The sequence below is a fragment of the Macaca thibetana genome, chromosome 1, assembly GCF_024542745.1.
Source record: "Macaca thibetana thibetana isolate TM-01 chromosome 1, ASM2454274v1, whole genome shotgun sequence".
NCBI classification, from domain to species: domain Eukaryota; kingdom Metazoa; phylum Chordata; class Mammalia; order Primates; family Cercopithecidae; genus Macaca; species Macaca thibetana.
In genome coordinates this window covers 119,618,180-119,637,616 of record NC_065578.1, presented here as the reverse complement: position 1 = coordinate 119,637,616, position 19,437 = coordinate 119,618,180, and the positions used below count along the sequence as shown (strand labels likewise).

Here is a 19,437-nt window from a genome sequence, read left to right as displayed (position 1 = left end):
AAATCACCCACCACCCAGGACTTCCCCAGAGCCCTGTTTCCTTAGGGGCAGGAACATTTTGCCACACACTGAGTTCCCCACCTGTGATGGAAAGGGGGACTAGAGAATCTGGGAAGGTCGGCAATATGGAGACAGGGCACCATGAGCTGGAAGGAACACAGACTGAAAATCACAACACCTGGTTCTGATCCTGGCTTTGTCTATAACTTCTCTAAACACTTGCTTGTCTGTTAATATCTCAAGACCTAAGTTTTCTTATGTGAAATACAGAGAGAGCAAAACCTGCTTTACTTCAGGTGAAATTCTATATGTGAAAACGGTTGGCTAATACTAAAGCACTAAGCAAATCCAAGAAAACGATACGAACATATACACAGCTGCTAATTACTGAGTAATTCTTAGTTGCCAATCACTTGTAAATGATTTCATTTAATGCTCAAAATCATATAAGGTATATATTATTATTATCCTCATCTTAAACATGAGGAAACTAAGGCTTAAACGTCTGAGACTTTAAACACCCTGTCCAAATCAAACAACCTGTAAAGCGGTAAACTCAGAATCTGGAGCCTGGTCTGATCTAAATCCCATGCTTCACTCAGGCTGCTAGACTTGAACATCTCTGATTTCAACCTGACCCCAAGGAGCATGGACCAGGCAGATTGCACCTTCTGCCACAGACATCCTGGTGATCTCCCCACTGGCCGAGGGCTTTCTAAGTCCCTTTTCCTTCCTACCTTGGAGGAGCAGCTGCTTGTTTCCAGGGTCAACGCTGGCTGGGAAGTTCTGGTTAACGGAGGAGGGGCTGAGGCTGCCTTTGCCAGCACCGCTATCCAGCTGCTGTTGCAGCTGCAGTCGCAGACAATTGTTCCCCTGAATGCTCTGCTCCAGCTGCCCTCTCAGAGCTCGTACCTCTGCCACCAGGTGGCTCAGGTCACTGCTCAAAGGGATTTGGTGACAGGCATCCAGGCTGTAAGCTAAGAGAGAAGAGGAGTCTGGTAACATTGACCCAAGTATTTCCAAGCACTTGTCAGAACCCTCCTCTGTGACATTCTTTTCTGCCAAGGATCCCACTATCATCTGAGTCTCATGCAACCCATCTATGATAGGGATGTCACCATTTCTGTGTATGGCCTGGGGATGGCACTGAGCTGGCACACATCCAGTTTGAAACTTCCCTGTGGTTTAAGTTAGACACATGCACCTAAACAGCATTTGACTGACAGATGAGGATAATTGAGCTAGAGAAGGGTAGCAGATGAGGGAGAAAGAGATTTGACAGTCTTCACTCTCAAAAATGAAAGACGAGAAGGAGGTCTTTTGGTAGCGTGTGAGAATGTGAGTTGGGGACCTTAGACCAGGGATTATAACTGAGTTTTTCAATTTCTCTCTCTCTCTCTCTCTCTATATATATATGTGTGTGTGTGTGTGTGTATGTATGTGTACATATATATGCCTACTTATAGTGTGTATATATGTTGTGTATGTATATACATACTATATAGGTGTATATATACACATATATGCATGTACATATATGTACACACATATATACCCATATATATACACACACATATATAAAAATATATATATGTATATTTACCTCCATTCACTACACGTCTATTTCTTTGTAATGGGGATGAAGAGATCTAAGAAATATTCTACAAGGCCACAATCCCTTATCTGAAAACCTTAATGCCAAATATATTTTGAAAGGTAAAATTTGTTTTAGTTTTTAGCAAGGTAACAGGGTGCATATATCATATATAACATGTACCCAGTTGCATGTGAGCCACAATCCTTAATCAAACACATAACTATTTCTGTAATCAGCTATGTGAATATTCTAAGTAGATAAATACTCAGGAATATCCTCTTGTCAGTTCATCTAGATTTTGTCACTAAATGAGTATTTGAAAATTTTTAATTTGGAGATCTTACTGAATTTTGAAATTACAGAGAAGAGATTATGGAGCTTCAGTGGTTGCAGCTTTGAAACGAGTCCTAAAAAGCAGGGAGAAAAGCATGAAAGGAAAGGTAGCTCAGGATGAAGTAGTTTTAGAGACTTTGGTAAATAATCTACTCTTGAATTTTGCCCAAAGTTTTATGATGTTCCTCTCTCTCTTCCTCAATCCAACTTCTCACTAAATTTTGCTTATTTTTTAAAGAGATGTTTTTAAATCTATCTATACCCTTTCATCTTCCCAGTAGCACCTTATATTAGACTGTCATCTCTTAATGTGCCAGAATAGCGCTAGACCCATCCAATAGGTTTCCCAGATTCTAATGTCTCCCAACTCCAGGACATCCCCTGAGGCTTAGCATCTTAAAGTTCTGTTTTCATTATATGCTTATCTTCTTTGAAAAAGAACAGACTTAGTTTAATTATCTACTATACAGAATGTCAACTTTCACCCTGACCTGTGAGCTTTCAAGATTTGGGGACTCTGCTCCTCCATCCTGACTTCTCACGCCCCCAACCCAAAGCTTCTCCTGTGGGCAGGCTGGTCCCCACTGACCCAACACTCACCATGACTTTGTACTTAAGCTATTCTCCCAGCCTGGTGAGCCCCCTGTATTTCTTCAAGTTCCAGTTCACCTTCTCTTTAGAAAATCAGGAAACTAAATCAGGATTTATGATAATTCGAATCTAAATTCCACTGCCCTTCACCCTTTGTCTAGCCCTCTGAAGGGACATAAAATATACATGAGTTTTTTTCACCCGACAGTTCTTCAAATACCCGAAGCCAGTTCTCATGTCCTGAAGATCTTTTGCAAGCCTAAATTTCTTTAGTTTCTTTGACCAGTTGGAGATTTCTGGTCCACACCATTGTGCCCCCTGTCTTCATTATGTTCCTTAGTGTGTCAATGCCCTTTTCAAAGATGGTGCCTCTTAATCTAACAATATTTTAGACATGGCCTCCACAGGTGAACATCACACTTACACTACTGTAATGTCAGTTTGAGCTGGCATTTCTAGCAAACTTTGGCCTACGCCTTAGTTGTGTGAACATGTTTCTACCAAACCCCAAACCCTCAAGTCCATGAACTGCTGCCTGTCCTATATTTCTACCCTCATCCTATATTTCTATCACTGATATTTTTCATCGAGCTCAGGATTTTGCTTTTTATCTTTGCTAAATTTCATGACATTGATGTCAGTCCTCTGTTCAGCCTGCTGTGACTTATTATGTTTTAAGTACCCTTCTCCATTTAAAAAAGAATGAAGAAATATATCAAAATTCTCAAATATTAGATTATTATTTCAGCAGGCAGCAAAGTCTTCAATAAATGTCCTTATTATTTAAGTCCAGGAGTGAAATTTAGGTCCTATTAGTGGTATTTCTATAAGGTTTTTTTGTTTTCGTGTCTCTTAATTTTTTCCTGTGGGCAGGCTGGTCCCCACTGACTCAACACTCACCACGACTTTGTACTTAAGCTATTCACCCAGCCTGGTAAGCTGCTGTATTTCTTCACATTCCAGTTCACCTTCTCTTTAGAAAATCAGGAAACTAAATCAGGACTTATGAAAATTAAATGAAATAAACTGAGAGCCAGATGTCACTAGGGAAAGGGTCACGGTGGGAGCAGACTGCCTGCTGCATTGGGCTGAATGGGTTGTCAGTATGTATTACCGACAATATTAAAGGCCTTTTCAAATGATGATATCATTAGGACAGTTCTTTTGCTTTAAAAATGTTATAATCTAGACATTGATAGGAATGTCTAGATTTTCTTACAGTAATTAGGAATATCAGGCTGGATCTTGCTCATGCCCCAACCTGTCCCCTTGAGCTTTGTGTATGAGAGTTCCTACTGGAAGTCCCAGGCTCGGGTGGGGGTTTCTGAGATAGAACTCTGTCACTTCCCATGATCTCCACAACTCCCAAAGGAAAGACCTCACTAGCATGCTATGCGAGGGCAAAAAGCTCATGGGGTGAGGGGAGAAGAACACATACCTTTCAGCCCCTTCTTGGAATTGCCATAAAGTGCTTCATAGATTTGTAGCTCTGACTGGAGGGACTCAAAGAGCTGCTGTTTCTCTTCACACTGTTGCTGCAGGAGGACCAGCTTGTGCTGCAGTCTGACCAGGGAGAGGCAAGGCCCACTGAGATGGCAGAGCCACTCAGCCACATGAAAGCAATAAGCTGAGAGCCAGATGTCAACTCAGGGGGTCATGAAGACCATCACTTTTATTTCGCAGATGTGGAAATGGAGGCTAAGGGAGGTCAAGTAACTTTGCTTGAAAACACACCATTACCTACATTAGTTCAGAGCAGAACAGACACACCAGCAGTCTCCTTACTGCTCCTACAGTGCTCTTTGCATTCTGACAAGCAGTTACAGGGCTTATGCTGGGACCAAGCATCACAGGCAGTATAGAAGCTTCCTAGGTGATGGTGAGACTAATGTCCTATATCTAACTGAAAGCATGGAAACCCTTCTTTTTCATGTCTCTCATATACTGAAGACTTCTACAACAGAGTTTTACTCTCTCAACTTGGGAGTGACAAGGCATTCCCAGAGAAGTCCTTTCTTCTGCTGAAAGCCCCCCCTGCCCCAACACACAAAAATCAGGAATAGCAGAGGGAACATTGAGGTTTCCAAAAGAGGACACCAATTGTCTTGCCAATATCCCGTCTTCTAATGTAAGAATGAACATAAGAATGAAGAATGCTTCCTTCTCTGTCAGTGGGTCCCCTCTTACCTGGAGTCGTTTTCCTGGAGGGAAAGACGTTCCTCCCTGAAATGCAAGACCTCTTGCTGCTTCTCCCTCAAGTCTTCCAAAAGCTGCTGCCTTTCCACCTTCTGGTGCTCCAGCTCCTTTTCCAGCTCTTGAAGGTGGGATCGAGAGGACAGCAGAGCCTCCCTCAGGCTTTCCGTTTCCTGGGAGTGCTCTGGTGAGAGAACACAGGAGGATTGATTTATTATGATGGGGCTAGAGCTCAGCAGAAAGATAACCCCAAGCACATACACCCTGAAACAAAGCCAAGGAGCAGGAAAGGAAGGCCCTATGTTGGTTGGGAAGAGCATGCTGGCTCAACATATCCCGCAGCCTGGAGAATGGTGCATTTCTCTCTTTGCAAAACCCTTCATTCCACTTATTTAATCTGTCCTACCTTGCTCTTAGAGAAATTCTGGTTTCTAATGCTCACCATTTTCCAGGTGCTCACACACCATCTGTTCAATAATCCATTCTTGAATTTTGACAAAGATCAACATCAAGATTTCTTTTTGGAATATATAATTTTCATTATTTTGAAAACTGGGATATTTGTTCTTTTTTGGAACTTGCAGCAGTTCTCTGATTTTCACAAGTTGTCAAAGATTATTGAAGGGACTCCGAAAATACAGCTGCAGGTTCAGTAATCCTCTGGGGAAAGATTCACCTAAGCCTGGCGAATTGTACTCGTTTAAATCTCTTACTGTCTTCTTACTGTCTTCTCACCTGTGAGGTCTGTTCTATTCTCTCCAAGCATGCAATGGTAGCTTAGTAGTTCTGACTTCTTTCTTATCTGTTAACTTTTGTTATCATCCCCCAGCAGTGACCTTTCCTTTTAACTCTTCTTGCTAACATAGAAATCAATTAATTAAATTAATTAAGGTAGCTAATTTAGAAATATCTCTTGGTGGCTTTTTCCTTTTCCACAAACATTTCTTCGTTCTGGGCTTAATCCTTTTGGACACTACTCTTAGTCTATTTATGGCTGTTCAATATGTTATTAATAATACATTGATCTGATCAAGTAGACTAACACCAAGGTCAGCAGCCTCCCAGCCACACGAGAAATGATGCCCACCTGTGAGCGCCCCCTGGCTAGGGCTGGGAAAGTGCTGGGGGGAATTTGCTAGTGCCACTTGGCACGGAATCATAGGAGTACTGACCAGAGAGGAGCCCTGAGTGTATGAGTGAGGGATGTGGTGAGGAGGCAGAGGGATGGCAGAGCAGGGCCAGGAGGGACACATGCTGCTGCAGTAAAGTCCGGAGAAGCTTGAGAGGGAAGATAGGCATTCACACTCCCTCCTTTATTGGTTCCAAAACAGTTGTGAGTGAAGGGAGGTAGAACAGATACCAGACTGGTATCCAGATTGATAGCTCATGACTCTGGATATATGCAGGTGGGCTTGTGCAGAAATGATGGATTTCCTAGAGCTCTTCGCTCCTGGGGACTAGGAGTCTGAGGGGCCCATAGTTGGAACATCTTAGAAAGCAGCCTTCTCTAGACTGAGAATAGCTGTAATTTGGGTTGGTGGATCTGAGCAGCTCTGTTACCTTACCTTCTTCTGTTTGCTTCTCCAGTTGGTGATTAGTGTGGCCAGGGAAGAAAGAAACTTAATAGTGACCACAGTTTGTGGGTTTTGACCACGTACCTCTGGAAACATGACTCAGTTGAGCCTGAAGTCTTCGATTTTCTTCCCTGAGGACTCTGTTCTCATTGCAGAGCTGAGGTATGGACTCCAGGCCCTGACTGCAGAAGTTAGAGGTGGATCCTGTCCCAGAAAGTACACATTCGGGTAACAGAAGCTTCCAAAAATTTCCCATTCTTTATCTCTCAAAGATACTGCCCCAACCCAGCAGAAAACTCCAAGGACTCAAGGCCTGACCCAGAATGAAGCATGGGGGGCTGGATACATGTTTTCTGTGTGCCTCTTCTCAGTGGATTCTTTGCATGCATCATCACATGCCATAACTGCAATGGTGCAGGAGGCTTGATCTCCCTAAATAGCTGCTGCTGTGGTATAGGCCAGACAACAACATATGGAAAGACTGGCCTCCATGTGACAGCAGCTCGGAAGAAGAGTGTAAGGAGAAAGGCAACCTTGGTATAGCAGCCAGGGGGGGAGTTGGGAGGACCCTTACAGACCTGGCTCTACCACTTGTCAATCACACAACAAAGGCATAGACATCAGCAGGCAGTACATAAGCAGATTAAGTATGGGGTGAGAAGTCAGGTGATTCTGGGGACCAGACCTAGTTCTGCCTTAAAGAGAGTTACTCTCTAATCTCAGATATATTCAGAAAGTAGGGATGACAGTACTTGGCCACCTCCCTTGCTGGACTGTTCATAAGGAGCAAGTGAAGTAAAGAATATCTGTGAAGCTCTGCCTAAAGGTCCCTAAATAGAGCCAGAAACAGGAGGGTCTGGGCCTCTCCTACCACTTCCACGAGCAGCAGAGCTCAGTCGGTGTTCCAGTTGCTCCCGTAGGCGGTCATTGATGCAGATGGACTCCTCCAGGCGCTGGCGCAGGTTCCGGATTTCACCAAGATGCTCTTCCAGCAGGTCAGCCCCTGCAGCCAAACCACCAGGACATGGAGAGAGGTGGGAGATGGAGAATCCTGGTTACTGATGGGGGTGGGGCTCAGCCACGGGTCTTGCAGAAAGACACGTAAATATCACTAGCCTTCTGCCAACTGTGTCCTCTCACATGGACACCCAAAGGAATGGTAGTTTTGTTTAAAGAGTAAATGTGCTTTCAAACACATAACAGTCACTTGCTAAAAAATCTCCATGGGCCTCCTCCCACACAGGGGTCTTGTGAGAGTTCCACATGTTTTAGAAAAATAACTGAGGACTCTGGACAAGGCCTGTCTAGCATCTGGAAAGGTATGGCCACCTCCTGGGTGTGACTATGAGGATGATAGGTGAGCCCTCACTCTACCTTTCTTCTTACTGACACATGACAAACATTCTTTAGCAAGGGACAAAGCCCTTCCTCCCACCCTTAGAAAGAAGGCCTAAAGTAAAAGTATGCGATCTTACAGTCACCCTATGTGGTTAATGACTGACACTGAATGTGTCCCTGAAATCGCTTTTAATATGGAAGATGAAAGAATTGCCTGGAAGGATCTAGAGATCTGAAGGCAAATTAGAGAGGGGACGACACCCCCTCTCCCCCGACCAAACAAAGGTAAAAGATGCAGAAAAGTCAGAGGGATGCTTACACCAGACATTAACTGCACCATTTTGCTTTGGGCTCAGTCTTTTCCCGAAAATTATGATTGTCTTACTGTTGGAACTAAGTGGCATCCTAGCATTTATGAACTTAGCTATACCTCTCCACTTGCTGTGACTGAGTTTTGTGCACAGGATATATGTGCAGGGTCGGGGAGCTGCACCCTTGCACCCTTTCCTGTGACAAGTCCTGACTGATGGAAGAAAGTCCCATCTATGCCTGGCATTATGGAGGGGTCTAAGACAGTGGGCTGCAAAGAGGCCAGGCTGCAGGAAGACGGAAGGACATGAGTATGAGAGCACAAGAGGTGGGTCCCTGACTTTCCCATATCCCTACAGAGCACTGAGGCCCTGGGCAGGAGAATAAAGAAATGTACTTGGAAAGGACTGAGCCCTGATACAGCTCTTGCATTTTATACCCACTCTGTGAGCCAGGGATGGAGGAGGAATCAAAGACCTGCCTGAGTAGGAAAAGAGTAGACTCCGAATGAAACTTCTTTTCAAAGGCTGCTGTCTCCACTTTGTGCTTTACCTGTGGGTTTGGAGTTAAGCTGGTACACAGAGGAGCCTGAGGATAGGTCCCCAGATACACTCCCTTTCTGAGGCCTCATCATGTCCCACTGGCCACTGCTGCCCAGGTACCCAGGCTCCAGGATTCTTCCCAGTTCTATGGTGCCTCTTGGAGGAGAATGAGGCTGGGCAGAGTTGAGGTAGTGGGAAGAGCCGGCTTCTAAGTCGTTGCTCGGCAATGTAGCTGTGGTAGCAGGAGGAACGGTGCTGGCACCTGGGCAGAAAGAAACACGAGTAAGAAGCAAATGCAGTGTCAGAAAGGAAGGATTTGCAAGGAAGTGTGTGATTGCTAAGAATAGAGACTAAAAGGAGACCCGTGGAATGTCAGAGATCCCAGTTCACTGTGGTATACTAATTAGACTAAGGCTCGTAACCTAGAGGTTGTAACTCTCACCCTTTGTATTTCCTGGCAGCAGACACAAGAGGTAGAGAATAAAGTATCTTAAAGTCATCAGTATATACAATGGAAAAGTCCAGTGGCCCCACTCCTGGCTCCTACTATAATCCTTCATGACAGACTCCAAGGAAAGTTCTAAAAGTAGGATTCACTCCCACAGTTAGAAGTTGTGAGAGCAGTGGCATACAGGATTAAGCTTACCTGTGAACACGAACATTTGTTTGTCTACATGTACTTGCCTTCCCCTGAAACTAACCAGTCCATATGTCAGTTCCACCTTGGAGTTTTTCAGATGAGAAAGGGGACATGAAGTCAAGTTGGATATGGTGTCCCTAGTTCCTCCAGACTGAAGAACTCTTTGCTGAGGCTGGGGAAGGGTCTATGTAAGGCAAGTATTCATTTGGATCCCATCCAACGTATCTCAAGGAGCTGCAAAATGTCATGACTCCTGTCTAAAGAATCATTGAATACTATTCCACAGAGGCAGGTAGGACCTTTCATTTCACAGGCTGATATTTTCATAGACCCTTTGAAATCATAGGCCTTTCTCTTGTGCCCCGTCATCTCCAGTTCTCTGTAAAAAGAAGCCCAGCATAGGGGAGATGGGGAAAGAGGTGGGCAGAGACACAGTTTAGGAGAAAATTCAGAAGCCTGCTTTCTTTCAGGGATTATGAACACGGGCAGCAGAATAGACAGGTAGCTGCTCCTAAGCAAGTGAGGTCATTGTCCCTTCCAACCAAGCCAAACTCCTCGGAGGGGTTAGTGTAATTGCCACTTGCCAGTTTTTAGCACCACTTGTAGCTAGTTCTCAAATTTGGGTACATATTGGAATCACCTGAGAAAATATGGAAACATACTGATTCCTGGATTCCAGAGATTTTGCCTTAATCAATATGGGATACATCTTGAACAATGGATGTTTTAAATTCATTCTAGGTGATTCTAATAGGCAGAAGTTTGAGAATTGTTGTCATGAGTCTCTCTTCCAACTTGCAAAATACTAGATGTTCATTAGGATCACTTAGTTAAGGAAGAAGATTAAAAATTTAAGCACCTACATTTTAGAAGAGATGCAACAAATACATGATTTCCTATCTCTTTCAAACTGCCTTCAACCCCATCTGAACACAAGGCAAAGGGGGATATCAGTGTGTAGACAGTCAGCTTACTTTTTAATCAAGGCCATGTGAGGTTTTAAGTCTATCAGTAACAGTGATCAGTATTCTCATGTTCCAGTCCCTTGGCCACACAATACACAGTACATGCTCTAAACCATGCAAAGATACCATATAGACTCTTGCACAAGATTTTAACCCAGGGACCTGAGAGGCCACCATGCACCACTGGCCACATGGAAACTTGGCTCAAAGCAAACGATGAGCTTGGATAAGCAATGGTCCCTTGGAGAGGACCTTGACTTCAGGTGGAGAAAGAAAGGGCTACAATCTTCCTCATCTAGGCAGGGACCATTCGAACTCCGGTCAATGGCCTCAGACTTGATGTAATTCCAATTTAACCCCAAACAACAGACCCTACCCTTTTTCATGGACAGTGCTCTCCTTCCATCCTTCCCTTTGGGCAAAGACAAATGGACAAATGTGGAAAGATAAAGGAAAAGGAGGCAAGGGGAAGAAATGGAAGCTAGAAAATACTCTTGCCGTTTGTCATGGGGCACATTTGTTGCCCATCCATTGTTGGAGCCAGAACTGGTAAAGTAACAAGTTTTAGGTTAGAAACACCAGCATCTCCTACTGGTCTCTAAAGAGAGGGAAAAATTATTGCAAGGAGTCCCCGGAGTTTGATCAGTTGAGCTCAGCCCCATACTCTAAGCAGGATGGTGACAAAGCCATCCTAAGTAGAAAAGATATAACAGAAACATGAAACCTGGAGCAGAAGACCAGATTCACGCCCATTTCTCCCACTTACTAGTGACCTTGAATAAGTAACTTCACTTTCCTGAGCTTTAGAGTTCCCTGCACTGGACAAAATATCCATTTCCTGGGTTGACAAAATAGATAGGCTACGCCAGGTGCAGTGGCTCATGCCTGTAATCCCAGCACTTTCAGAAACCTAGGTGGGCCAATCACTTGAGCTCAGGAGCTCTAGACCAGTCTTGGCAACATGGCGAAACCTGTCTCTACAAAAAGTACAAAACTTAGCCAGGTGTGGTGACACACACCTGTAATCCCAGCTACTAGGGGGGCTGAGGTGGGAGAGTTGCTTGAGCCCAGCAGGTCAAGGCTGCAGTGAGCTGAGATCGTGCCACTGCACTTCAGTCTGGGTGATAAAGTGAGACCCTACCTCAAAAAAAAAAAAAAAAAAAAAAAAAAAAAAGAGGAAGAAGGAAAGAAATAGGCTGGTCCACATGATGACATTTGGGGCTACAGGGAGGGGGACGCAAATTCTTGGCTGTTGTCTTGCGTCACTGGAAACTGCTGGCATGGTGACCCTATCAGTCTCTGGCTCACCTAAGCTTCTTTACAGGCACAGAAAGCGCCTGACAAATGAGTTTAAGTTCATTCAAACTGCTTTCTACCTGTTGTGCTTAAGGTGCTATGAGAGAGCAAATTCTTGTGAAGGTTTATCATTTTTTTCTAAGCTATCAGTGACCACCAGCACACTAAATTTATGATGAGCATCCAGCCTACAAGTATATCCAAGCGTTTTCTAAAAGGTGACTGTCCACAGTCTACATAACTACATAAGGTCAATTATCTTTGGGAGTCAGAGGATGGGATTCACAGTCAGATGCCATGGCTGGTGCTGTGGTTCTAAGCTGCCTACGTGTCACCTATCCCAGCGCAGGGATGAACCCTGTGCAGTAGGAAAAGTGGCTCATCGTTTCCTCTTCTGAATCCCTCTACCATTACCCTTTTTGCTCCAACCTAATGATGTCAGGAACTGAACTTGATTAACAGCATTTCACAGCAGAAAAATCTAATAGCCACACAAAGGATCCCACTGAATGTGGCCATCTTTTTCTTGGCCACTTCATCGTGCATAGGCAAAGCATAACATCTCTCTCCCATCCCCTACCAGTGAGCAGTCCACCAGTCTGTCAGGGATTCGGCATACTTGGTGGTATCCAGCGGTGTCTACAGTGTGAGAGCACTAGCTCTAGAGCCTCGTGAACGTATCTACCTGTTAACTGACGAGACATACACACCAGAGAAATAACAGGAAATACATTTCCAAAAAATAAGCAAGCAGAGCTTTCCCTCAGTCTTCCATTTGTAACGTGTACCCGTGTTGCGTTTTTAAACTCTGCCATCCAGCCCGAGCCATGCAGAGCAACACAGTGTGGGGCTGCCATTCGCAAGCACACAAATGCAGAAGTGCTCACTTTCTCCCAACTGCTTCTGCAGCATCTGCAGCTCCTGCTGAGCCTCAGCCAAGGAGACCACCGGTGTCTCACAGCAGCCAAGGAGGGGAGGGCCAGTGGGGCTGAAAGGCAGGAAGCTGGATGGAGCTGAGGGCAATGGTGCCTGAGGAAGGCTAGCCAGCTTGGGTATGGAGTGAAAATGAAAGCCTAGGAACAGAAAGTTAGGGAGAAAAGAGACACATCATCAAGAGAAAATGAGAGAAAGAATGGGTAAAAGATTGAGAAGGTCAAACCATTCCCTGACCAGACATCACCCTGTGTAGTGGCTATTACCTTAGTGGTACAGGATAAGATAGCCAAGGGTACCATTGCTACCAGAGAGGCTGGCCTGGTTGACCTTCCCTCTTCTCCCCTGCCAGGGCTATCCTGCATACATCCTCTATGTTCACCTTGAAAGCAATTGGCTAAAGAAGGTAAGGTGGCATTATTGAGACCCACCCCAGCAATCCTGGGCATGGACAAGTCAGAGAGCCTAAATCCTCTCAAGGGCCCGCGGGGCTCTGCTCCCAGCATGTATCAGTCCTTGGCCCTGGGACAAGATTCTTTCTCTACCTAGAACTCCTCTCTGATGGCACCAGGTCCCATCCTGAGTAGGAGAGACATGAACAAAGGCTGTGGGGGAAATTTTCATTACTAGTGCATGCAGTTCAGGACTCTGATGGAAACAAACTTCAGAATTCCAAATCAATGCGTTCATTCACCAAATTAAAAATAGATGCGTTGGTAGCGTGGCTTAGACAAAATGGCCCGTAAACCCTTCTGGGCATTTAAATCACATAGCAAAAACTCTCAATATATGTAGATTCTTTAGGCCTTCTTGATTCTGTCTAGGCCTTAATGTAGACTTAGAGAATTATAAATTTTTGGAATAGAAAATTTGCATTAAAAAAAGTCTCCCCGGCCGGGCACGGTGGCTCACGCCTGTAATCCCAGCACTTTGGGAGGCCGAGACGGGCGGATCACGAGGTCAGGAGATCGAGACCATCCTGGCTAACACGGTGAAACCCCGACTCTACTAAAAAAAAAAAAAAAAAAAAAAAACAAAAAACTAGCCGGGCGAGGTGGCGGGCGCCTGTAGTCCCAGCTACTCGGGAGGCTGAGGCAGGAGAATGGCGTGAACCCGGGAGGCGGAGCTTGCAGTGAGCTGAGATCCGGCCACCGCACTCTAGCCTGGGCAACAGAGCGAGACTCCATCTCAAAAAAAAAAAAAAAAAAAAAAAAAAAATTCTTCCCTGGTGATCTTTAGGCAGCCCATCTACAGACAGGTTTTTAGAAACCCTGGCAAGTTTCAATGTTTAAAATTGTTTCCTCTTCCCTAAAAGCAATTAAAGGGCAGGTACCCAATGGAGGGGGAGCAGAAACCAAGGCTGACACATAGAGAATGTCAAATGTAGAAGACAATGATTACATCCTAAAACACATCCCAATGGTGCGGACACCATTTCAGATGAATACTGCAGATACACTCAAATTGCCAGGTAACACAGCCCAGGCATTCTTTGAGGAGGCATTCTGATTTTTAAATCCTCTCTTCTTCATCTTCTGCTCTGTTTGAACCCAAAACATTTAAGCAGATGTCTACAATTCTGGAAGCACAGCTTTTCCTCATGATTCTTGTCCAGCTGCTGCCCACTCTGGCCTAGAAACTTTGAAACCAGGCTCAGGAAGCACTGGAACACTTCCTCTTCCTTAAGATTATGATTGAATTGCCTTCAGGGAAATGAGGGCAGCAGAAGAAAGCACTGTGCCTTCTGGGAGCATCTCTACTCAAGTCAAACCTCACAACAAACCACACTGAAGGCAGCCAGCCAGCTATGGTGGGAGGTAGGAGGTGAAGACAAGGTTTGCCTTTTCCTTGCCATCCCTGATACAGGGCTGTGAATGAGCAGTGTACCCTCCGGCAACTAAGCTGGACTTGTAAATGAAATGCACCCCTTTAACTGCCCCCAAGATATATACTATGTACATATCAAGGACTGCCAATCCATTCATACATCCATTAATGGTAACGTACCATGAACAGAACCTTGTCTGAGGCTGTTCTCAGCATCCTTGGCTATGAAATAAGTAGCACTACCTCTTGCAAGAGAATCACCATGCAGATTTAATGGGGAACACATACAGTGGATCAGGAGATGTGAATTTCTTTTCATCCTATGGCTGTTGTAATCCTGGGAGAAATATTTTGCCTCTTTGCTCCCAGGATAAAATGAGAGAAAACCAATAAAAATGTTTCTTTTTAAATGATTAGCCAACTGCTGGTCAAAGCTGGTATGCAGATCAAAACCTGATGTGGATTACTTATTTTCTAATATATTTTCTTAAATCAGACACAACTGGCAAATGAGGATGGTTTCTTGATTCTGTCTAGGTTTTGATGCATTTAGGCCCCTAACAGTCCAAACCTCTGTCCTTGAAGAAAAGTCAAACAGGCAGCAGAGAAACAGGAGATGAGGCTTCTGCCCCATTGGCTGTTGCATACCTGAATGGGCCTGGTTGGCCTCCTTGGGGGGATTCTGGGGAGTTGGCAAGATGATGGGGTTGCTGCTGGATTCGGCCTTAACCCCCTGAGATGCACTGGTTGATGATGGTTTAGAAGATAACACAGCAGAATGACTCGAATGATGGATGGAATCTATAAAACCCATGAATGAAAGAAAATGTTTGATGTTCTACAGAGAACTGGAATCCTGGCCATATATTTACCCAGGGATACCAGGGCTAGAGTCTTGCTTTCAGGTAAAGAACCAAGCACAAGCACTGTTAGCAGTTGTTCATTTTCTTGCTTGCAGACAGCTCCTATAGTGAGGCAAACCACCTTAGGGATGATGGTGCTCTGAGCTCTGAAACATGAAAATGGCAACTCCAAAAATATCAGGCAAGACCAGCAGCATCTGTGGACACCCACATATACTTAGGGAACACTGCTCAGGAGTAAGTAGCAAGATCATTGCAGGAGAGATGAAGAAGGTTTTCCATCTTAAAGAAGATCTATCCGACAGAGTCACCGAAGAAGAGTCTGCCGTGATCTTCTCACTCTCCCCACAATGGCTCACATTGTGCCCAACAGCATGTACACGCCCATGGAGGCCAGGGTGACAGAGGTAACGTGTAGAGTCAGGAGCAGAGCAAAGATCCTGATCCACTGGTGCCTGCGCATGGCACTTGGCCCCACGGCCATGTTCAGCCTGATACACACCATGGTGGAGCTATAAGGCCTGTTTCCTGAGGTCTCCACTCAGCCTAGACAAAGACGGTACCACCCAGAAAGTGGAGGCTACCTGAGTGACCGGGAGAAGCTTTCTTCTCTTCATAGTGTGTGTACTCGCTGGCTATGTCCATGTCAGAGCAGGCTTCCAGCTCATCAGACAGGAAAGAGGTGCTGCTGGGAGAGCGGTGGGAGTCAGACAAGGCACGGCTGCTGGAGGGTGTGAGGGACCGAGCATCCAGCTTGGCCTGCAGGACTTCAATGACTTTCTCCTTCTCCTGCAGCTCCCTGCTGAGCCTGGTGGGGAGAAGGGGGACAACAGGTAAAACCAAGGTCACCCAAACCAACTTGTCCTGACTGTGGCTCATAGGAAAAGCCAAGTAAGCCAAGGGGACTATGCCTGCAGAGAATAATGGAAATCACCCACCTCTGCTTAGGGATGGAGTGTAGGTGGGGTGTAGATGGAGAGAGAATAGCTACCCAGTGCTCTGGCCACAGAGTATGCTGAGGGCAAGCAAAGAGACAGCTAGCCCTCCTTTTAAGGCACTGCTGCTTAAAGTATGATCCCTGGAACAGTTGCAGCCTGCGAACTGTTTGTTACTATCTCCAACAAGACAAGTATAAAAATTGAAAGCAAGCATTGAGAAACGCAGAGCAAACCATTCTCCCAACATCCAAGAGCATAAGTGGAATCATGTAGTTAACTGAATTCAGACCATGTATGTTTCTATGATGGATTAGAAATAAAAACAAAACAAAACAAAAAACAACACTGTGTCCTTCGCTACAGATATTTTCAGAAGCATTTATGAAGCCTGAGACACAATCATGACCCAAAGAACCCCAACTAGTGGCTACAACTGACTTTGAGTCGTATTTCATTGATCATTATATGAAGCAACTCACTGAGAACTGGGTCCTGAGGCACTGCAGCCTCCTGGTGATCTACACCATCTAGGCCTCTTTCACCAAGTCCTGTTATATGATTCCTTTCTTCCCCCAGGGCAATTGAGTGACTATTAAACTAGCTGTCAACCCAACTTGGGCCAGGCCAACTGTGGAAAAAGCTCATCCTACTTATTAAACACACAGCAGGAAAGCAGGACCCTTAGTGGGTCCTGCTTTTAGCTTGAAACCTAGTTAGTTCACTTTTAGCTCAGACTGTTTCTAGGTTACTAAGCCTGGACAATTATGTGCCAATGTAATTAAACCAAAAGAGAAGAAAGAATTTAGTTAAAAACAATAGTGAGATGTTCAATGAATGCATGAATTCAATACATTCAGCACTTTCCTTTATTCCCCTTGATTTCTGGAGTTGCCGCCATCCTTGACCCTTTGGGCCTCAGTCCCAATCTCTTTACCAGATTCTCCTCTGAATTACCTGAGGGCCAGTGGCTCAAGTCCAGCTTGATCTTTCTCACTTTTATGATCCTCTGCAAACCAAATTTAGAAAGAAACAGTAAGAAATTAGGCTGGTCCCACTTCCCGCATTACAAACACAGGAGCCTATCTGGAGACAGAGTAGTGAGCATTTCATGCGTGTATCCAGTACAGTTATTCTGGGAGGCCTCAGCTTGGGTCTCTAGAGAAGTGACCCCACTGTCCCTGACCTGCCGGTCACCATGATGACTTCCTCTGCCCTAAATCAGGGTAAAACATTTAAAATGTCTTTTGTTCCATTAATCATGAGGCCCTTGCCCAGCTGCCCTGTTGGACGCTCCAGCCTCCATGTCCCTGCTGTAGACTAGCTCCCCAGTGCATATGTCCCACCACAGCTTTCATGCAGAACCTGCACAGGTCTCTGAGGAGATGACAAGAAGCCCTGCCCCACCTCTGCACCTGCACCAGGAGGTGAGCTGGGTGGTTCCCAAGTCTGATCCTACTTTACTCCCTTGGATATTCTCTAGAAATTCTGAGTAAAGGACCCCAATAACAACCAATGTAGTCATTGAACTACTGCAGCCGCTGCCTAAACCATGTACAAAAGAGCATGGCGCTTTATCCGTACGTGGAGTACCTACATGTACATTACCATGCCATATGGAGACACTACAAGGAAAGAGCATTTAGCAAGTTTGTGGCAGCATCCAGGCTAGAGCTTGGGTCTTGTAATTCTTAGTTCAGGCCTCTTCCTCCTATAACAAGGCCCTTCCATCTCATGTACCCTACTCCCTCTTAGCACCAGATAGATGCTGCCCCTGCCCCACAGGTCACATTCTATGAGTGGTGAAGTTTCTCTTGTTGTAACCATGGCATCTCCAGCCCTGTGTCTTCTTCTCCATGCTCCCCACTGAGCAGTCTTGATCCTGTATTAGCCCCAGGAAATGAAATACAAACAGGACCCTAAGTTAAAAAATTGCAGTGGAGATGTGGTGGCCACCAGGGGCTGGAACTGTGGGGGTGACTGAGAGTATTCCAAAGCCCTGTGGCCAACTTACTGGTGCTGAGTTTGCTGGTGAGCCTCTCTGTCAGCTGGCTTCCCTGGGCGAGTTGCTCCCGGAAGCTCTGTCCCAGGTAGTAGTCAATGTCATTGCTTCTTAGGAGATCCTCAAAAGATTTTACTGTATCTTTTGCATGCTGGGTGAGAAGATAACAAATACCTCTCCCTTCTCGTATTTTTTGCCGTAGGTAAGATAGTTCCCGGGCCTGATCCTGAATCAGGGAATCATATTTCCTAATGTAGGACAGAAGAGGAAGGAAGGAGTAAGTATGGAAAGAGTGGATGGTAAGTTATGGGGCCTTCTGTAGAGAGTTCTATGAGAACATCTCTAAGGAACCACCAAGCTGAATTCCGGCACATAAGCCATAGGAGGTATTTAAGAGTAAATTCTACCGTGATAAAATGTTGCATCAAAAAGTTTACTGTGGGCCGGGCATGGTAGCTCATGCCTGTAATCCCAGCACTTTGAGAGGCCGAGGTGGGCAGATCACAAGGTGAGGAGTTCGAGACCAGCCTGGTCAATATGGTGAGAACCCCGCCTCTACTAAAAATACAGAAAAAATTAGCTGGGCATGGTGGTGCATGTCTGTAATCCCACCTACTCGGGAGGCTGAGGCAGGAGAATTGCTTGAACCTGGGAGGTGGAGGTTGTAGTCAGCCAAGATGGCGCTACTGCACTCCAGCCTGGGTGACAGAGTGAGACTCCGTAACAAAACAAACAAACAAACATAAAATTTAGTATGCCACAGTTCTTCAACTGTTATATATATGTTAATTATGTCCCTAGATAAATCATAAGGTCTGTGAAAATAAAGATAGTTCTGCATTTTATATTCCTTACAGCACCAGTATCACGCAGATTCACAGCAGTTACTCAATGAATAATTAGAATCATTTCATCGTAAGTCTAGATAGGACTTTCCATGTCTTCTGTTTTAACTACCACCTGATGCCTGAATTTCTCCTATGTTATGATACTGTGGCTGACTATATTTTGCAACAACGGCCATCACATCAACTCTCATACCATCAATTGATGGAACCCAAAACAAGAGACCCTAAGTGACAGCCACCCAGCTGAGCCCAGTCAAATCACAGAACCAACCATGAAGCATAATAAAGTGTTGTTTGAAATCACTAGGTTTTAGAGTGGTTATTACTCAGCAATAGATAACCAGGACACATACCAAGATGAATGTCTGTGTTTTCAACACAAAGTATCAATAACACTTATAACTATGGCAAATAGCATTGAGAGCTTAATATATGCTAGGCACTATTCTAAGCACTTGTATTAATTTTTTTTTTTTTTGAGACAGAGTCTTGCTTTATCACCCAGGCTGGAGTGCAGTGGTGCCATCTTGGCTCACTGCAACCTCCACCTCCCAGGTTCAAGTGATTCTCCTGCCTCAGCCTCCCAAGTAGCTGGGGTTACAGGCGTGCATCACCATGCCCAGCTAATTTTTGTATTTTTAGTAGAGATGG

The 19,437-nt window shown here is 45.0% G+C and overlaps 1 protein-coding gene and 1 long non-coding RNA gene across 33 annotated transcripts in view; both read right to left on the bottom strand.

Annotated features, from left to right (window-relative positions):
* LOC126931165 (myomegalin) overlaps nucleotides 1-19,437 on the bottom strand; it is a 382,023-nt gene that overhangs the window by 170,984 nt on the left and 191,602 nt on the right. For 19 of the 32 annotated variants that reach the window (XM_050749061.1, XM_050749050.1, XM_050749035.1 and 16 more), the window contains 11 exons: nucleotides 17,951-18,186; nucleotides 16,894-16,945; nucleotides 15,586-15,809; nucleotides 14,787-14,939; nucleotides 12,266-12,451; nucleotides 8,488-8,739; nucleotides 7,160-7,291; nucleotides 6,373-6,492; nucleotides 4,709-4,898; nucleotides 3,960-4,084; nucleotides 738-977 (listed from right to left, as the gene is read on the bottom strand). In XM_050749061.1, coding sequence (XP_050605018.1) covers nucleotides 738-977; nucleotides 3,960-4,084; nucleotides 4,709-4,898; nucleotides 6,373-6,492; nucleotides 7,160-7,291; nucleotides 8,488-8,739; nucleotides 12,266-12,451; nucleotides 14,787-14,939; nucleotides 15,586-15,809; nucleotides 16,894-16,945; nucleotides 17,951-18,186 — 1,910 coding nt within the window. The remainder of the gene's footprint in view (nucleotides 1-737; nucleotides 978-3,959; nucleotides 4,085-4,708; nucleotides 4,899-6,372; nucleotides 6,493-7,159; nucleotides 7,292-8,487; nucleotides 8,740-12,265; nucleotides 12,452-14,786; nucleotides 14,940-15,585; nucleotides 15,810-16,893; nucleotides 16,946-17,950; nucleotides 18,187-19,437) is intronic. The other 13 variants (XM_050749121.1, XM_050749130.1, XM_050749247.1 and 10 more) reach the window with 3 other exon arrangements.
* Nucleotides 1,414-3,953, bottom strand: LOC126932864 (uncharacterized). Its single transcript, XR_007718352.1, has 2 exons — nucleotides 3,490-3,953; nucleotides 1,414-2,599 (listed from the first exon to the last, which is right to left on the bottom strand). It is a non-coding gene; the product is annotated as an uncharacterized LOC126932864 (long non-coding RNA).